We start from the raw sequence: 20,318 nt of genomic DNA on the forward strand, positions 1-20,318 counted from the left end.
ATAAGATCGAGAACCTCATGTTATAGCACCTAACCTGTCCAATGCTATAGAAAAACATTTGGCATATTAAGAACCAAGAAATGCTCAATGTGAGTAGAGAAGACAACAGATGCCATCATTGATGTGATATAAATGTTGGAATATCTGAAAAGTATTTCTCATAAAATGCTTCAACAAGCAATTACGAGTACTTTAAACAATGAAAAACTAGAAAGTCTCAACAAATAAAAATCCTCATCAAATCATTAGAAAACATATCAAAGCAAGAATTATAATATTGCTTGATGGGATTCTCATTGTTCATAGAAGAAATATTTAAGACTATTATAAAAGGAAGAGAGTAAAGGGAACTGAAGTGAGGTAAGTTTTCCACATTTCACTCAAAATAGTAAATTGTGAACACCAGTAGACTGTGATACGCTATCACCAAAAATCCATATGAAGATATATGTGTAAAATCATTATACATAAATCAAAATAGAACTCTAAAAAACTCAAGTAATCTATAATATACAGAAAAGAAAGAATTTAAACAGAAAAATGTAAAACAAAGTGGGCAATGAGAAAACATGTAATAACACGAAGGACTTAAGCTCTGAATTGTCAAAAGTTGCATTAGACATAATTGGTCTGAATGTACCAATTATAAAGCAGAGACTGGCAAAATGGAATAGAAATGACTCAGTTGTGTACCTTCTATGAAGAAGTTACTTCAAAGGTATTCTTTTAAACTTGAAAGGTGAAATAAGTGAAATTTTATGATTTGCAATTTTTATATTTCAGTCATTATGAAGGTTTTTTATGCGTTTTTTTGCCTTCTTTACATACCGCTCTTTGCTCTTAACATATTCAATACATGTTAAAATTTGATAAAATCCATGCTATTACGTGCTTTTATCTTTTTCAGAAAATATTTCCTTCGGAACTATTACCTCAACTTCTTGAATTGCACATCATAGTGGACAAAGCTTTGGTAAGTCAAAGCTGGATTTCTCCCTTCCTCCTTCCCTCCTTCCCTCCCTCCCTCCTTCCTTCTTTCCTTCATTCTTACCCAAGCTGACAACTATTCTTAAAGTAACCCCAGTTTTCACCTTGGTTTCCTTCCTTTCTCCCTTCTTCCCTTCTCTTTATTATTCCTCTTTCTTCCTTCAACTTTGTCTTTTTACTTGTAAGTTTTATCTTAGCTTCACAGATATCCCTATTTTTCCTGTTCTTTCTAAATAGCAATATTCTTATGTATATTAGATAAATCAATAATTGGGGCATTTATATCCCATCATGAGTAAAAGCCAAAACTAGCCTAAAATGTTCTATGCTGTTCCTCTACCCCAGATCAGCCCCGTATCTCTTGGACGTCACTTAACAGCCCTGCTTTTCTCTTAATCTTCTTTTACCTCTCTAGCCACATCGTTTGGGAGCACACAAGCTATTTACACATTTTAGGACATTTTCGTTTGATATTTTCTTTTTCGCCAAAGGTTTCAACACCTTCACTTCTTTGGTCAACCATCACATATTATATTATCTTTGTTTCTTAATTAAAATATTCCTTCCGTAATAGTAGTGTTTCATGGTTTTGTTTTTCAATGTGTAAGCACAGTTTCTGAATAAGCAAATCATTCAGTATGTTTTTTGCTTTATAAAACAGTATCCTTGGATATCTACTAATAGCCAAGCACAAGACTGTTTGTTAGACATTCTGCTTTCAAGAATTCACATTCTAACAAGAGGCAAATACAAAATGAGGGAATTTTATACTCTGAGGTGCCATATCCTTTGATAAAACACATAAAATAATACACCTACAGATAGGTAGATGCGGGACTTGTCAGGAAAGGCTTTACAGAAAAGTACTTTGAGAAGACTGACCAGGAGGAGAGTTTAAGAAGGCAACTGAATCCCAGGTTAAGGTAGGAGCTTGGATATGTTATTGGAATCTAAGAGGAGATTTTCATTAATACTTAATATAAATACCAAAGATGGAAACATAGTGGAGGGATTAGGAGGAGTTAAGACTATGGAAACAAAGAGCAGTTAGGGAGAGATAGTAGGTCAAGTTATTGGAGTACTGTAAATGAAGCAAGATTTGGAGAATGTAGGCTAGGAGAAATGTTAAATAAATCACCTAAACCCCATGCTAAGGAGGTCTAAATCTCAAAGCCTGTTATCATCTCATTTCTAATTGGAAGTTATTGAAGAATCTACATCAAGACTTAAATTTAAACAGGCACGCAGAAAAGTCAATGATGGATGTAGGTAGGCTAGATCAAAGAGAGGCAATACTATAGTCATAGAAAGCGGTTAGGAGGCTTATTTCAGTATTTGTTGTCTGAAACTTTTGTCAGTAGCAGTGGATGTAAGTAGAAATTGACTTTTAGTCATCTTGAAGTTTTGTTTCTTTAACATTTTGTATTGAGGTATATGACTTACTTAAAGTGAAGTGTACATCAATTTGACTTTTTGCATATTTTTCTACTGTGATAGGTAGGTTCCGATGTCACTTGGCCAGATGATGATGCCTCACTGTTCTGTTTCTATTTCCATGGATTTAAATATTCATATATGGCTGATTACATTTGCAGTCAGCCAAGGGGACTCACAGTGAGTGAGGTTTAATTTAATTAGCTGGTACCTTAAAAAAAAGGTCAAAAGAGAGCTCAGCAGCTCAGCATACCTCATCCCAGCACTCACAGTTCAGCCCAGATGTTTTGAGATGCAGAAAGGAATTGCCCTTAGGAAAACTGTTAGAACCCAGAAGCCAGGAGAGAAGGCCAGCAGCCGTCACCCTGTGCCTTCACATGTGACAGAGAAATTCAGATGAAAGCCTTTCCTTTGAAGAATTGTAGATTTTTAACTAAATGAATCCCCTTGTTAAAAGCTGATCCAGACTTCCGGAGAAGATGGCGGCTTAGTAAGACGCACGGGTCTTAGTTCCTCCTCCAGAACAGCTACTAGAGAAGTAGAAATGATTCTGAACAGCTCCCGGAGCCACGACAGAGACCAAAAAGACAGCGTACTCCATTCTGGAATGGCTGACTGGCTGGGAGAACCCGCTCCGGTGAGATTGCCGAGGGGCGTGGGCTTCCCCGGGCCGGGGCGGCAGGCGGCTGGAGTCCCTCCCTCCCTCCTTCCCGGGTCGGCTGGGAGAATTGGATCAGAGATCCCCAAGCCGCGGAGAACGGCGACCGGGGTCCCTTCCAAACACGTGGCTTCCCGGTCTGGCTGGGAACAGTGGATAGACACTTCCCCAAGCCACGGCGGCTGGCGCCCCCCCACCATGCTTGGCGCCCCGGGTCAGCTGGGAAATTTGGACAGGCGTGCCCCCAAGCCGCGGAGGCCGGCAAACCTCCCCACACGCGGATCCCCGGGCTGGCTGGGAGATTCGGAATGGCACTCCCCGAAGCTGCTTTGGCTGGCGACCCCCCCCACAGCGAGAGTTCTCCAAAGTTAAAGGAGCCACAGCATCTTTTACTGGTGGGACCCGCAGACAGATGAGCGCCATGAGTGCCACCTACTGGGCAGGATAAGAAAAACAGAGCCCAGAGATTTCACAGAAAAAGCTTTCAGCCTGTGGGGTCTTACACCCAGGGAAATCTGATTAAATTCCCAGATGCCAGCAGAAGATAACGGATCACACTCAGAAAATTGAAAATATGGCCCAGTCAAAGGAACAAACCAATAGTTCAAATGAGATACAGGAGCTGAGACAATTAATTCTGAATATATGAACAGAAATGGAAAACCTCTTCAAAAACCAAATTGATAAATTGAGGGAGGACATGAAGAAGACATGGGCTGAACAAAAAGAAGAAATAGAAAAACTGAAAAAACAAATCACAGAACTTATGGGAGTGAAGGACAAAGTAGAAAAGCTGGAAAAAACAATGGATACCTACAATGGTAGATTTAAAGAGACAGAAGCTAGAATTAGTGAATTGGAGGATGGAACATCTGAATTCCAAAAAGAAACAGAAACTATAGGGAAAAGAATGGAAAAATTTGAACAGGGGATCAGGGAACTGAATGACAATATGAAGCACACAAATATACGTGTTGTGGGTGTCCCAGAAGGAGAAGAGAAGGGAAAAGGAGGAAAAAAACTAATGGAAACTATCACTGAAAATTTCCCAACTCTTATGAAAGACCTAAAATTACAAATCCAAGAAGTGCAGCGCACCCCAAAGAGAATAGACCCAAATAGGCGTTCTCCAAGACCCTTACTAGTTAGAATGTCAGAGGTCAAAGAGAAAGAGAGGATCTTGAAAGCAGGAAGAGAAAAACAATCCATCACATACAAGGGAAACCCAATAAGACTATGTGTAGATTTCTCAGCAGAAACCATGGAAGCTAGAAGACAGTGGAATGATATATTTAAATTACTAAAAGAGAAAAACGGCCAACCAAGCCGCCTATATCCAGCAAAATTGTCCTTCAAAAATGAGGGAGAAATTAAAACATTCTCAGACAAAAAGTCACTGAGAGAATTTGTGACCAAGAGACCAGCTCTGCAAGAAATACTAAAGGAAGCACTAGAGTCAGATATGAAAAGACAGAAGAGAGAGGTATGGAGAAGAGTGTAGAAAGGAGGAAAATCAGATATGATATATATAATACAAAAGGCAAAATGGTAGAGGAAAATATTATCCAAACAGTAATAACACTAAATGTTAATGGATTGAATTTCCCAATCAAAAGACATAGACTGGCAGAATGGATTAAAAAACAGGATCCTTCTATATGCTGTCTACAGGAAACACATCTTAGACACAAACATAAACATAGGTTGAAAGTGAAAGGTTGGGAAAAGATATTTCATGCAAATAACAACCAGAAAAGAGCAGGAGTGGCTATACTAATATCCAACAAATTAGACTTCAAATGTAAAACAGTTAAAAGAGACAAAGAAGGACACTATATACTAATAAAAGGAACAATTAAACAAGAAGACATAACAATCATAAATATTTATGCACTGAACCAGAATGCCCCAAAATATGTGAGGAATACACTGCAAACACTGAAAAGAGAAATAGACACATATACCATAATAGTTGGAGACTTCAATTCACCACTCTCATCAATGGACAGAACATCTAAACAGAGGAGCAGTAAAGAAATAGAGAATCTGAATATTACTATAAATGAGCTTGACTTAACAGACATTTATAGGACATTACATCCCACAACAGCAGGATACACCTTTTTCTCAAGTGCTCATGGATCATTCTCGAGGATAGACCATATACTGGGTCACAAAGCAAGTCTTAACAAATTTAGAAAGATTGAAATCATACACAACACTTTCTCAGATCATAAAGGAATGAAGTTGGAAATCAATAATAGATGGAGTGCCAGAAAATTCACAAATATGTGGAGGCTCAACAACACACTCTTAAACAACGAGTGGGTCAAAGAAGAAATTGCAAGAGAAATTAGTAAATACCTCAAGGCGAATAAAAAAGAAAACACAACATATCAAAACCTATGGGACGCAGCAAAGGCAGTGCTAAGAGGAAAATTTATTGCCCTAAATGCCTATATCAGAAAAGAAGAAAAGGCAAAAATTCAGGAATTAACTGACCACTTGGAAGAACTGGAGAAAGAACAGCAAACTAATCCCAAAGCAAGCAAAAGGAAAGAAATAACAAAGATTAGAGCAGAAATAAATGAAATTGAAAACATGAAAACAATAGAGAAAATCAATAAGACCAGAAGTTGGTTCTATGAGAAAATCAATAAGATTGATGGGCCCTTAGCAAGATTGACAAAAAGAAGAAGAGAGAGGATGCAAATAAATAAGATCAGAAATGGAAGAGGAGACATAACCACTGACCTCACAGAAATAAAGGAGGTAATAACAGGATACTATGAACAACTTTACGCTAATAAATACAACAATTTAGATGAAATGGACGGGTTCCTGGAAAGACTTGAACAACCAACTTTGACTCAAGAAGAAATAGATGACCTCAACAAACCAATCACAAGTAAAGAAATTGAATCAGTCATTCAAAAGCTTCCTAAAAAGAAAAGTCCAGGACCAGATGGCTTCACATGTGAATTCTACCAAACATTCCAGAAAGAATTAGTACCAACTCCCCTCAAACTCTTCAAAAAAATCGAAGTGGAGGGAAAGCTACCTAATTCATTCTATGAAGCCAACATCACCCTCATACCAAAACCAGGCAAAGATATTACAAAAAAAGAAAACTACAGGCCAATCTCTCTAATGAATATAGATGCAAAAATCCTCAACAAAATTCTAGCAAATCGAATCCAACAACACATTAAAAGAATTATACATCATGACCAAATAGGATTCATCCCAGGTGTGCAAGGATGGTTCAACATAAGAAAATCAATTAATGTAATACACCATATCAACAAATCAAAGCAGAAAAATCACATGATCATCTCAATTGATGCAGAGAAGGCATTTGACAAGATTCAATATCCTTTCCTGTTGAAAACACTTCAAAAGATAGGAATACAAGGGAACTTCCTTAAATTATAGAGGGAATATATGAAAAACCCACAGCTAATATCCTCAATGGGGAAAAATTGAAAACTTTCCCCCTAAGATCAGGAACAAGACAAGGATGTCCATTATCACCACTATTATTCAACATTGTGTTGGAGGTTCTAGACAGAGCAATTAGACAAGAAAAAATAGATGTATAGTTAGCAAACTAAGACATACACGCATGTACACCACCACCTATGACAAGATATAAAGCATTTTCTGTACTCCAGATTATTCCTGTATCAGTTTGCTAAAACTGCTTTATTGCCTTTTAGTCTGCTGATTTAAGTTCTCTTCTAATTCTTCATAATTGCTTTGACTATTTTGGGTCCTTTGCACTGAAATACATTTTATAATCAGCCTGTAAATTTTCTCTAAAAAGCACTGGTTCTTTTTTTTCCCTTTTGTATGGGCAGGCACTGGGAATTGAACCTGAGTCTCTGGCATGACAGGCAAGAGCTCTGTCTGCTGAGCCACTGTGACCTGCCCTAATGGTTCTTAAATTTAGGCGTTTGATCCATTTTTAGTTAATTTTTGTATAGGGTGTAAGGTAAGCGTCCTCTTTTCTTCTTCTGACAATTGATATCCAGTTCTCCCGTGCCATTTATCGAAAAGACTATTTTGTCCCAGTGCAGTGGATTTGGGGGCCTTGTGGAAGATCAGTTGACTATAGATTTGGTGGTCTATTTCTGTGTTCTTGATTCAAATCCATTGGTCAATACTTCTATCTTTATGCCAATACCATGCTGTTTTAATCACTGTGGCTTTGTAGTAGGTTTTAAAATTGGGGGGTATTAATCCTCCCACTTTGCTCTTCTTTTTTAGATGCTTTTAGCTATTCAGAGTCTCCTTCCCTTCCAGGTGAATTTGGTAACTAGCTTTTCCAAGTCTTTAAGGTAGGTTGTTGGAATTTTGATTAGTACTGCATTGAATATGTAGATCAATTTGGTTAGAATTGTCATCTTAACTATATTTAATCTTCCTTTCTATGAGCATTGAGTGTCTTTCCATCAATTTAGATCTTCTTTATTTCTTTTAGCAGTGTTATGTAGTCCTCTGTGTATAAGTCCTTTACAACCTTAGTTAAGTTCATTTCTAGATACTTATTTTAGTTGCTATTTTGAATGGAATTTTTTCCTTAATTGGCTCCTCAGGTCATTGTTTGTGTATGGAAACCTTACTGATTTTTGCACATTATTTTATAACCTGCCACCTTTCTGAACTTGTTTATTAGCCCAAGTAACTTTATTGTAGATTTCTCAGGATCTGCCAAGTATAGTATCATGTCATCTGCAAATAATGAAAGTTTTACTTCTTCCTCTCCAATTTGGATGCCTTTTTTTTTTCTTTTTCCTCCCTTATTGCTCTGACTAGAACTTCTAGTTCAGTGTTGAATAAAAGTGATGACAGAGGGCATCATGTCTCATTCCTGATCTTAAGGGATAGTTTCAGTCTCTCACAATTGAGTATGATGCCAGCTATGGATTTTTCTTATATGCCCTTTATTATATTGAGGAAGTTACCTTTGATTCCTATTTCTTGAAGTGTTTTTATCAGAAAAGGATGTTGAGTTTCGTCAAATGCTTTTTCAGCATTAATGAGATGATCGTATGATTTTTTCCCTTTGATTTGTTAATGTGCTGTATTACAGTAAATGATTTCCTTGTGTTGAGCCATCCTTGCATTCTTGGTATAAGCCTCACTTGGTTGTGGTGTATAATTCTTTTAATGTGTTGTTGGATTCGATTTGCTACTATTTTGTTGAGAATTTATGCATCTGTGTTCATTAGGGAGACTGGTCTCTAGTTTTCCTTTCTCAGAACATCTTTACCTGGTTTTGGTATTAAGGGATGTTGGCTTCATAAAATGAGGTAATGTTCATTCTTCCTCAATTTTTTTTTTAACATGGACAGACAGAGGGAAACAAACCCAGGTCTCTGCCATAGCAGGTGAGAATTCTGCCACTGCGCCACCATTGCACTGCTCTCTTTCTCAATTTTTTTCAAAAATTTTGAACAGAATTGGTGTTAATTTTTTTTTGGAATATTTGATAAAATTCACCTATGAAGCCATCTGGCCATAGGCTTTTCTTTGTAGGAAGATTTTTGATGAATTATTGACCCTCCTTACTTGAAACTGCTTTGTTGAGATCTTTTATTTCTTCTTAAGTCAATGTACCTTGTTTGTGTGTTTTCAGGAATTTGTCTGCCTCATCTGAGTTGTCTAGTTTGTTGGTGTATAGCTGTTCATAATATTCTATGATTTTTTTTTATTTCTTCAGGGTTTGTGGTAATGACTGCCCTCCATGACTGATTTTGTTTATTTGCATCCTTTCTCTTTTTTTCTTTGTCAGCCTTGCTAGTGGTCCACAGATTTTATTGATTTCCTCAAAGAACCAATTTTTGGCTTTTGATTATTTCTATTCTATTCTTTTAACTCTACTTTAATCTTTGTTGTTTCTCTTCTTCTATTTGCTTTGGGATTAGTTTGCTGCTTTTTTTCAAGTTCCTCCAAGTAGGCAGTTAAGTCCTCAATTTTTCCTCTTTCTCTTTTCTTAATATAGGCATTTAGGGCAATAAATTTCCCTCTCAGCACAGCTTTTGCCATGTCCTATAAGTTCTGATATGTTATATCCTCATTTTCATTAATCTTGAGATAGCTACTGATTTCTTTGGCAATTTCTTCTTTGACCCATTCATTATTTGAGTGTGTTATTTAACCTCCATATACTTCTGAAAGTTCTTGTTCTTTGGTGGATATTAATATCCAGCTTCATTCCACTGTGATCAGAGAAAATGCTTTGAATAATTTCAGTGTTTTTAAATTTATAAATACCAGTTTTGTGCCATAGCATATAATCTGTCCTGGAGAATGTTTCATGAGCACTAGAGAAGAATATATATCCTGGTGTTTTGGAATGTAATGACCTATATATGTCTGTTATGTCTAATTCGTTTATCAAGTTGTTTAACTTCTCTATTTCCTTGTTGATCCTCTGCCTGGTTTTTCTATCTATATAGTGGTGCATTGAAGTCTCCTACTATTATTGTTGAAATATCAGTCATTCCCTTCAGTTTTGTCAATGTCTGTCTCATGTACTTTGGTGTTCCTTGATTGGGTCATAAACATTGATGATTGCTGTATCTTCTTGGTGAATTGTCCCTTTTATTAATACATAGTGTCCTTCTTTGTCTCTTATGATGTCTTTACACTTAAAGTCTATTTATCTGATATCAGGATACCTACTCCTGCTTTCTTTTGGTTACAAGTTGTGTGGAACATCTTTTTCCATCCTTTCACTTTCAATCTATTTGTATTCTTGAGTCTAAAATGAGTCTCTTGTAAGCAGCATATAGCTGGATTTTATTTCTTAATCCATTCTGCCAATCTGTATCTTTTAATTGGTAAGTTTAGTCCACTAACATTCAGAGTTATTACTGAAAAGGCATTTCTTCAATCGACCATCTTATCCTCTGGATTTTGTTTGTGAATCCTTATATTCTTTTCTCTCTTTCTCTTTTTATCCTTTAAGTTAGCCTTACTGGTACTCTTAAATTCTTGAGCCCTCCTCCAGACATCCCTCTTCTGTCTTTTTTTTTTTTTTTTTCAGCTGGCAGGACTCCCTTTAGTATTTCTTGAAGGGCCAGTCTCTTGTTGACAAATTCTTTTAGGATTTGTTTGTCTGTGAAAATTTAAATCTCTCCTTCAAATTTGGCTGGGTGCAGAATTCTTGACAGAAAGTCTTTCTGTTTCTGTATCTTAACTATGTCATACCACTGCCTTCTTGGCTCCATAGTTCCAGATGTAGTTTTATGTAGTTTCCTTTGTATGTTGTAGATGGTTTTTCTCTGGCTGCTTTCAGAATTTTCTGCTTCTCTTCAACATTTGACAGATAGATTAGTATGTGTCTTGGAGAGGTCTATTTGGATTTATTCTATTTGAAGTTCATTGGGCTTCTTTTATTTGCATAATATCCTCAACTAATCTTCCTCTCCCTTTACTCTTCTCCTCTCCTTCAGGGACACTAATGAATCTTATATTTTTGTGCTTTTTTGGTCCTTCATTTCCCTGATATCCAATTCAGATTTTTCCATCTTTTTTACCATTTGCTTCTTTGAGTGTTCAAAATCAGTTGTCCTGTCCTCTAGTTTGCTTATTCTTTCTTCTGCCTCTTCAGATATACTGTTGTGTGTCTCTGATATATATAAAATATACATATATATATTGTCATGGGCAAGCTCCAGGAATTGAACCTGGGTCTCCTCATGGCAGGCAACAATTCTGTCACTGAGCCACTATTGCACCACCCTCTTATATATATATATATACATTATATAATATATATAGTAGATTTTTTTTTTACTTGGGCAGGAACCAGGAACTGAACCCCCTCTAATATATTTTTGATCCAATCTACAGCATCTTTAATCTCTGTGATATTTGTTGTCTTTCTATTTATTCTTTCAAATTCCTCTTTATGCGTTTCTTGTGTTTTCTTGATCTCCTGTATGTCATTAGCCATCCCATTGATTTTATTTAGTAGTTATTTGAACATCTTTGATTAGTTGTCCCAAAGTCCATTTCTCCTCTGGTGTTTTAATTTGGTTATTAGGCTGGGCTGTATCTATCTGCATCTTCATATGGTTAATGATCTTCTGTTGTCTTCATGGCATGTAAATATCTTGTTAGGGTTACTTTGGAAATTGATTTCCCTCAGTAGTTTGAAACTTTGTATTTGTGGAATGGGTGTGGAGCAGGATTTGGGACATGGGGAGGGACATAACAGTGTGTGATGGATTGCTACACAGGTATATGCACTCTACATTGGTGCTTGTGAGCATGGGGTTGTGGAGGTGCAGCACCCATAAGGGCGAGATGCAGCTCAGGCATGCCTTGGAATGCAGGAGCATGTGTGCAGTATGGGGACACAGGGGTGGGGCATGGTAGGAGGTGGATGTGGAGGCTGAGCAGATATGCTGGGGCTGGTGTGTGGCAGGATACGGGTGGGTGCATGGAGTGTGTGTGTCGTGGGTGTCAGGGTGCAAGGCATAGGGCACAGATGTCAGGACTCAGGGAGGGCAGGGCATGGGGGTGTCCTTGAACCAGGGGGTGTTGTCCAGGGAGACAGGATATGGATGTGTGAGTGTGTAGGCGCTGGGCACAGGTCACAGATTTTGTGAGATGTGTGTCAGGGGTGGGTGATGTCTGGTGGGCAGGGCTTTGGCACGGGTATGGGGTTGGGTGGGGTAGGTGTGCACATGTGTGCAGGGTGGGGGCTGTGTGTCACAGATGTGCATGAGAGCAGCTGCAAGGTGTGAGAGAAGGGCACTTGTACCAGGGGGTGGGGCAGGGGTGTTCATGTATGCGGAGCAAGGTGGTGGGGTGCAGGGGTCAAGAAGTCAGTGCAATAGTACATGGGTGCCCAGTGGGGGGAATGTGATTGTGCCCATGAGTAAGTCTGGGGGGCAAGACCCTGGTGTGCGAGCGTGCAGAGCTTGGGGGCAGCAGGGTAGGTTTGCACCTGCATGGGCTGGGGGTGGATGTGGCCTGGATGCTCAGGTCAGCTCTTGTCCAGTGCTGAGGGCATGGCAGAAGTGGGTGCAGTGTGTGCATGGGTCTGGGGGGCTGGATGCTGATATGTGTGTGTGCTCAGAGCTCAGGCTGGGTGTGACTGTATAGGTTGGGTGCGGGTGTGGCCTGGGTATGAAGGTGAGGACCCACAGCCCGAATGTGCAGGTGACCACCTGAGGGGGGCAGGGAGGGGGAGGTAGGTTCCTGGGTATTGGGAGGGATGGGAGAGGTGAGTTGGGCTGGGACAGGCTTGCATGCATGTGTAGCGTGGGGATGTGGGGCAAAGATGTGTGGGGTCGGAGGTTGGGGTGGGGTGGAGGTCAGGGTGGGGGTGCTTGGAGCACGTTGAGGGGGTGGGTGACAGGGTTCAGGTGTGGGGGAATCGTGGGTCACGGGCAGCGTGCAGTGTGTGTGAGGGTAGTGCTTTCAAGGAATGTGCCTTGGCTTACTTGCTTGTCCACTTCTGCCTGTCCGTGCACTCCTGAGGGCTCCAGGCCTCTGTTTGGAAAGGGGCGTATTAGGCTGTTAGCATTAGCTGGAAGGTCTGGGGTTCTCTGCATCTCAGTTCTTCAGCTGTTTCAACCTGGGCATCCCTATGTGGTGAGAAGAGCCTCTCAGGTCACTTACACCCTGGAATCACTCTCTTGGTCATTTTTCTCTCACTTCTTTTGCTGCTCCTTGGAGTAGGTGTGAACTCAACTATCTTATTCCGCCATCTTCCCAGAACTTGGTCCCTGAAACGTATATTTTTAATTATATTTTTGCATTTTCGTTTTCGAACATGAACAAGTAAATAGTGAATTAACATTACAGAAAATACATTACGACAATGCTGACAATTATAATTTCTCATGTGGTTTCCCTTACTGGAGATCTTTATGTCACTTCAATCCACTATATAGTGTCCTTTCCTTCAGTCTGAAGAAATTCCTTTAGCATTGCTTGCAGGAGCGATCTATTGGTGATGATTTCCCTCAGCTTTTGCTTATCTTATAATTTCTCAATATCTCCCTTATTTTTGAAAGTCTCAGTGGGCATAAAAGTCTTATTTGGCAATTTTCTTTCAGCACTTTAAATAGTTAATCTTACTGCTTTCTTTTCTCCGTGGTTTCTGATGAGAAGTTGGCATTTAATCTTATTAGGGTTCCTTGTTCCTTTTCATTTTCACTTTTCAGAACTTTGTAATAAATCATCAGCATCCCTATTGGTAGAAATTTTACCGTAATTCCAAATAAAGGCATTAGAACGGTCCATATGAACTAGGTAAATATTGACCGTTAGCCAAAAGTATACTTTAAAATTTTTGAAATTTTGATATGGTAGAAAATTTTCTAATATTCTCCAAAATGAATGCAATATTCTTATTTAAAATATTTTACCATTCTTATTTTCTACATAATTTATCTGCAAGCAACTCCTTAATAATTATACTTAAACCTAAAATATTAACGTTGAACATTTTAAAATTTAAAAAAGAATTTATAATTTATGTCTGCATAAATCCTGAGAAGAAAAACGTTGATATAAAAAGAGTAAAAAATAAGGGACTATAGATAACATACGCAAAATCAAGATAATGTAAAATCAATCATGTTAGTTATTTCAATTAATTAATTGTGATATAACAATTTCCTTTTGGAAGATAATGGTTATCTTATTGTTTCACAAAGACAGTAAGTGCTCCCCAACAGAATGGAACTCACTACTTTAGCTGAGTTGGAAAGTGTACATTTTCCAACTATTCTTGCAGGATGGCCACTTAATGTTCTGGGCAATGACATGTAAATGGAAAGGATGGGCACCATTTTGATTTAAGTTCTAAAATGCAAAGCAATATTGCCTCTTCCCGTCTTCCTTTTTTCCTTCTTCATGAAATAGTGAAGTAGTGTGCAGTGGTGAGTTACCTTGGATTGGACAGAGCAAGGCAAAACCTCAGAGAGAGTGAAGGAAAACAAGGGCAGTTTCTGACATGTGTCATTAGCATGTCAACAAGTTTTTATGCTTTTAAATTGTTACGTAAGAGGTGAGTAATTCTGTCATGCAAAAGTCACAGCATTTGGAGAGTCTGTATTCCTGCATCTGAAACTATATCCTAAATAATAGCACTCTGAAATATTTATCCCAAAGAAACAAAAGCTTATATTCATACAGCAACTCATACACGGGTGTTTTTAGCAAGTTGATTTGTAACCTAAAAAAAACCCCAATGTACAACAACCCAGTGTGCAATGGAAATAATACTCAGCAATAAAAATGGATCAGTCAATGATATACACAACAGTATGGGTGAATCTCAAGATAATTATGATGAGTGAAAGATTCCAGTCAAAAAGACTTTAAATTGTATGATACCCTTTTTAGATAAATAAAAAAAATTTGCTATAGCTTAGATTTTTAATAGAATCATTAAAGCATCAAATTTGTTTTTCAGTATGATTACATGGGATCTGAAATGATGGCCGTAACACAGAAAATTATCCAAGTTATTGGTCTTGTCAACACTGTAAGTTTTTACTTTTCCATATTTATAATTTTATGAAAAATTATTGAAAATGATTTGAATTCTTTCCTGAAATATTAAGGCTTTTACTAGTTTAATATCCAAAATACTCAACTGAACCTTTTGATTATTTTTATTGACTTTTTAAATGTACTTATATTTGTTACTTGAATAAATATTCATAAATCTTATTTTTAGATGTTTACCCAGTTCAATTTGACAGTTTTAATGACTTCCTTGGAATTATGGTCATATAAAAACCAAATTTCAACCAACAGGGATGCTGATGATTTATTACAAACATTTTTGGCATGGAAACAGGACTATGCTTTCCTTCGGCCCCATGACATAGCATACTTACTGATGTAAGCACACTGTCTACTTTATAAAGATACATGCATAAATATTGGTAATTTAATGCCTTTTAAATTAGTAAATTAGAAATTTAAATTACTAGCTAAATTAGTAATTCAATGCCTTTTTCATGTATTCTCCAATTTTCTATTTCCATTTGAAAATAAAATAAAATATAGCTGCTGCCATGAAGGTGATAATGTAATTGGAAATATGATAAAAATAAAAACATGACTCAGTTATATAACAATATATCTTTTAGTATAATTAATGTGAGAAAATTTTTATTCAATTAACTTTTATGATATCAACTACAATACAGAGTACATGTAATCCTCATGTTATTAATGATGTAAAAATTAACACTATTTTGTGAATATTACCCATGATATGTTGATACTTTTATGTCTACTGTTTGACTAAGGTCTGTTTTATTCTTAATATTAAATTAAAAAATATATATGCTTATCTCTAAGTTAGGTAAGATTTCTTCTTTGTTAAATTAGAAATTCCTCTTTTTTACACTTGAATGACCGAAACAGTGAAGGCAGAATTAAAAAAAAAAAGGCATCCGAAGTAATAAAATTACATCAAGTCTAGGAGTTAGGTGAGGAAAGAAAAATGCTGTTAAGAAAGTGAATTGTAATTTTTCCATGATCTGAGCATTTTAAATAATTTGTTACATATCATCCAGATCAGACCTTTGTGTATTTTCAAAATCATCATCAAAATTATATGAAAGGTAGATTTAATTTAGTAAATAACCTAGTAAGTGGTTCTGAATAGCTATATCAATTAAAAAGGCAATACTATAATCATGTAGTTACAGGAAACATCCTAATCACGTGGGAGCAACATTTCCTGGCACAATATGTAATAAAAACTATGATGCAGGTATTGCTCTGGTATGTAATTTTTATCCTTTTGTGTATTACTATTTTTTAAACTTACATTATATTTTATAAATACTATTCAAAGTAGTTAAGTGGTATAGAATGATTTGATGTTTTTATCTGTATATTATTATTTCATTGGGACAAATTATTTGTATCTCAGAAAATTAAGTAAATTCTAAATTTCAAACATAAGGAAAAAGTATATGAACTAACATTAGTATACCCACTCACCAATTAGTCATAAGAGACAATAACATTTTCTTCAGATTTCCTAAGAAATAAAATATTGGAGCAACGTTAAAGCCTTCTGTGCATCTTCTTTGAGCTTAATAAATAACAAAATCATTAATATGTTTAAATATGAAATGTGTTTAACATTCTGTGCACACTTCATACTACTGTTACAAATGCATTCATCCATGAATAGTATGTAATGTTTTGCATTGTTCTTATTTTACATATAATTCTGAAATTAATTTTGAATAGCTTTTTAAAAGTTGTATACATGTTAAAACATGTACCTCCAGAAAAATTGTTTTGTCTTTTAAAATTCATTTTTGTTCATCAAGTAATGCATACAACTTGTTCTAAATACAGACAGTATTATTGGGCTCATATTAATTTAAAATATCCGTCCCTTGCATAATTTACTAACCCCTGAATCTTCTTCCCTAATTCTTTGAATATCTCCTCCTCCTCCTGATCTATAACTCCATAGTTATTACTTTTGAAATGAAAACAACATGTCAATGCTTCAAATACAGATACAAGTGCAAAGGGCATATGTATACAGTACAATTAATTTTCACCATGTTAATACATAGGTTTAAAAATCCACACAAATGAAATAAAATATTATTAATACTTCAAAGACCTCTATGAATTATGCTTCCTCCTAATCACTACCCACACCAAAGGAAAGCAGTAGTCAGACATCTATCAACGTTGGTTCATTTTGCATCTTTTTTGAACTTTATGCAAATGAAACAATGTAATATGAATCCTTGCATCTGCATTATTTTGCTCAAGACTAATTTTATGAGACTCATTCATTTTTATATGTGTAGGTGTAGATTGTTCATTCTGTTAATCTACACTTCTAAAGAAAACGTCTACACAATATTTGAATATTCAATTTTAGATATTATCTATTGGCTTCCTATTATTTGTCCAAATCTTATACCCTAATAGCTCAAAAGGATCTTCATTCTGCTTCCTTCCATTCTTCCTCTATAATTTTACAGTTTATATAATATGTGAAAGTTCCATTTTCTGGTGAGCCAAATAATGGAATTAGATTGCCTTTATTACTTTTTTATTACTTTATTACTTTTTTATTCTTCCTGAATTTAACAATTGTATCATACTGAGCTCAAATTTTTAAATAAAAGTAGGAAATACCCCTACTTTTTTTATGTTTCAGAAATCCCTCCTTTTTATCCTGGGTATGGTCTTCCAGAGAACTAGGCTTTTTGGTGAGCTATATTATCAGACCTGATGCATAACTATTATTGGAGAATTTCCAATCTTGTCTCTTTAGGAATATGTGCATTCTTCTTTCACATTTTGCTCATTCATTTTGTGGAATATAAGAGACCCTAATTTACAGAGAAAGAACAATGTGCAGTAACTTATTTGAGAGCTGTATAATTGAAAAATTAATTCTTACAAAATATGGATTGATTTTAATTTTAAAGTAATTATTCATAGAACAGTAAAAATCTCCTCTTATCTTTAGGAGTAAAATAACATTCTTATACTCATTCCTTTGTATGTGGCCTGTTGTCTCTATGGAAGCATTTAAGATTTTTTTATCTTTGGATGACATCTCTTTTTCCCTCAATGTGCTGGTTATAAGGAAGCCCGTTCAATGTGGATACTAATTAACTTCTGGCCTGAGAAATTTTGCCATATTACTTATTTGATAGTTCTCTTTCTATTGTTTCTTTCCTTTCTGGAACTTTGTTAATTATACACTAGATCTATAAAACATAATTATTTTACTAAAGTAATGTTTTGTGATAAGAGAAAAAACAACCTCTAAGTCAGATGATGAGAAACCAGACTTGATTTGCCAAAATGGAAAACCATGACGCCTCGTTCAGATTGCAGATTTAATCCATTTGATAGGTCCTGGAGTCCCTGATTTAAAAGGAATATTGGTTTCCTTGGCAAAGACTCTGAAATCCTGAACAAATATATATATTGCAAGTTTCCAACAAAAGTAGTGAACCAAAGCAATTCCACATCCCTGGGGAAATGGTAGTGAGCACAGCTATCACCAAGGACTTGAAAGATGCATGGATTGTGATTCCTGTCTATCCTTGTTTAACTGTTCTGTTTGTATTATGAACAAGCTGATGGACCATAGAGGCTGAATATGGATTGCTGTAAATTTAATCAGTTGGTGACTTTATTTTCATGTCTATTTGAAATGTATCACTTTTGCTGGGGGAAATCAGCACTTCTCTATCTCTTGATAAGTAGCTATTGATTTGGCAAAAACTTCACAGATGTTTTTCATTCTCCTAACCAACTAACAACCAAAACAACAACAACAACAGATCAAAAGCAGTTTATTTCTACCAATTAGGGACAGCAGTATATATTCACCATCTAACCTGAGTGCCGTGTCAGCTCTCCTGCTCTTCGTTATAATCTAGTCTACAGAACACAACACCATCGCGCCATATTGGTGACCTCAATCTGATTGGTCCAAATGAGCAGAAAAGGGTAAATACTGTAATACCTTAGATACATACATATCTTAAGGTAGAAGTTGGATGTCAGGACGATACATGGGTCCACCAACTTGATGATACTTCCATGAATCCTGTGTTCTGGTGTGTATCAATATATCCCCTCTGAAGAGTTTAAGCTGTGATGCAAGTCCCTCTTCTACTTGGACTTTGTGATCTCGCACAGTAATTCCCAAACTAGCTGTGGTGAAGGACTAGTGTTATTCTTCATGTGCCAGTGATGGGCACCTAAATGATATTCCCACTAATTATGTGTTTAGATCTTATGCCTGTGCCAACAAATTAAAAATATTGTGGCAATGTTAACAATATCCAACAATTCCAAATGTTTAGCCTCAATTTATGAATTGTATTTGTACTCAAAACTGGATTTGTAACTTGTTTGTGAATTGGCATTGGTCTGTTGATCATCTCTGAGAAGCAGTGATTTGCCAAAGCCAGGGATTTTGCTCAAAGTATCTGTGGCAAATAACCACAACAACTACAAAGGGGTGTATGAAACGTCTTCCAAGTCTTTATCACCAAAAGTGGTCTCCATTTTCCTGTTTGAACACATATGTATATATTTTTTTCTTCACATGAGCAACATTCTGCTCTTCAGCTGCATAATTCATCTACACCTTTCACTGAAACAATTCCTGATTTTAACTTCACTTTTACCTTTTTTTTAATTAGTGAGGGAGGGGGAGTTGAGGGTTGAGAGTCTGGCCAGTGGTAGGAGAGTCTCAAGAGCGGCTGGCTAGACTGTGTGCTTGCCTGGGAGAGGTGGGTCGGGCTGGTACAGGCTTGCGTGCATGCACAGGGTGGGTGTGTGGGGCAGGGGGGTTGGTGTGGGGGTGCTTGGATTGCGGTGGAGGGCTGGTGATGGGGTTTAGGTGTGTGGGGTGTGGGGAAAGTGGTCACAGGTTGCAGGCATCGCATGTGAGAGTAGCACGTTTAAGGAACGCAGCTTGGCTTACTTCCTTGTTCCTGTCTCCCCATCCGTGCACTCCTGACGACACAGGGCCTCTGTCTGGAAATGGACGTTGTAGGCTAATTGCACTATCCTGGCCGGTCTCCAGTTCTCTGTGTCTCATTTCTCCAGCTTTTCCAACCGCAACCTTCCTATGTGGTGTAGAAGATCCTCCCAGGTCACTTACACCCCAGAGTCACTCTCCTGGTCTTTTGTCTGTCCCATCTCTAGCTGTTCTTTAGAGCAGGGGTGAACTCGACCTATCCTCTTTTGCCATCTTCCCAGAAGTCTCTCCTTCATTTTTGAGGTGTAAATTTGCCAGATTTGGAATTCATGGTTGGCAGCTTTTTTTTTTTTTTTCCTTCAGCACTTTAAATAATCATTCCATTGCCTTTTGGCTGCCATGGTTTCTGAGAAGAAATAGGTTGTAAATCTTATTTAAAATCCCTTTTTTTTTTTTTAAATCTTTGAAAGGTATTACTTACAAATGGGTTCACACCCACAGGAATGAGGACTAAGACTTGAATGTGTCTTGTGTGTGGTACATGAGCCAATCCCCAACATATAATAAGGCTTAAAATTGTCAACATTTCTCCAAATTTATAATTCTTTTTCACAATTTATTTTGCTATTCCCATTATTCTGCCTTTCCAAATAAATTTCACATTCAGTGAAAAAAAGGATGTGCTAGTATTTTAATAGGCGTTGCATTAAATCTATAAATCAATTTGGGGAGAATTAATGTCATTTCCATGTTGAGTTT

General features: G+C 36.8%; 1 protein-coding gene across 4 annotated transcripts in view; it reads left to right on the plus strand.

Moving 5' to 3' along the window:
• Positions 1 to 20,318, plus strand: part of LOC143677058 (disintegrin and metalloproteinase domain-containing protein 18-like) — a 117,474-nt gene that overhangs the window by 38,557 nt on the left and 58,599 nt on the right. For all 4 annotated transcript variants that reach the window (XR_013172364.1, XR_013172363.1, XM_077152555.1 and 1 more), the window contains exons 7-10: positions 908 to 973; positions 14,526 to 14,597; positions 14,793 to 14,959; positions 15,772 to 15,853. Coding sequence is in view for 2 of the 4 variants with exons in the window: in XM_077152555.1 (XP_077008670.1) it covers positions 908 to 973; positions 14,526 to 14,597; positions 14,793 to 14,959; positions 15,772 to 15,853 (387 nt within the window). In the remaining 2 variants the exon portion in view is untranslated. The remainder of the gene's footprint in view (positions 1 to 907; positions 974 to 14,525; positions 14,598 to 14,792; positions 14,960 to 15,771; positions 15,854 to 20,318) is intronic.

Source organism: Tamandua tetradactyla, chromosome 3 (genome assembly GCF_023851605.1).
Source record: "Tamandua tetradactyla isolate mTamTet1 chromosome 3, mTamTet1.pri, whole genome shotgun sequence".
NCBI classification, from domain to species: Eukaryota; Metazoa; Chordata; class Mammalia; order Pilosa; family Myrmecophagidae; genus Tamandua; species Tamandua tetradactyla.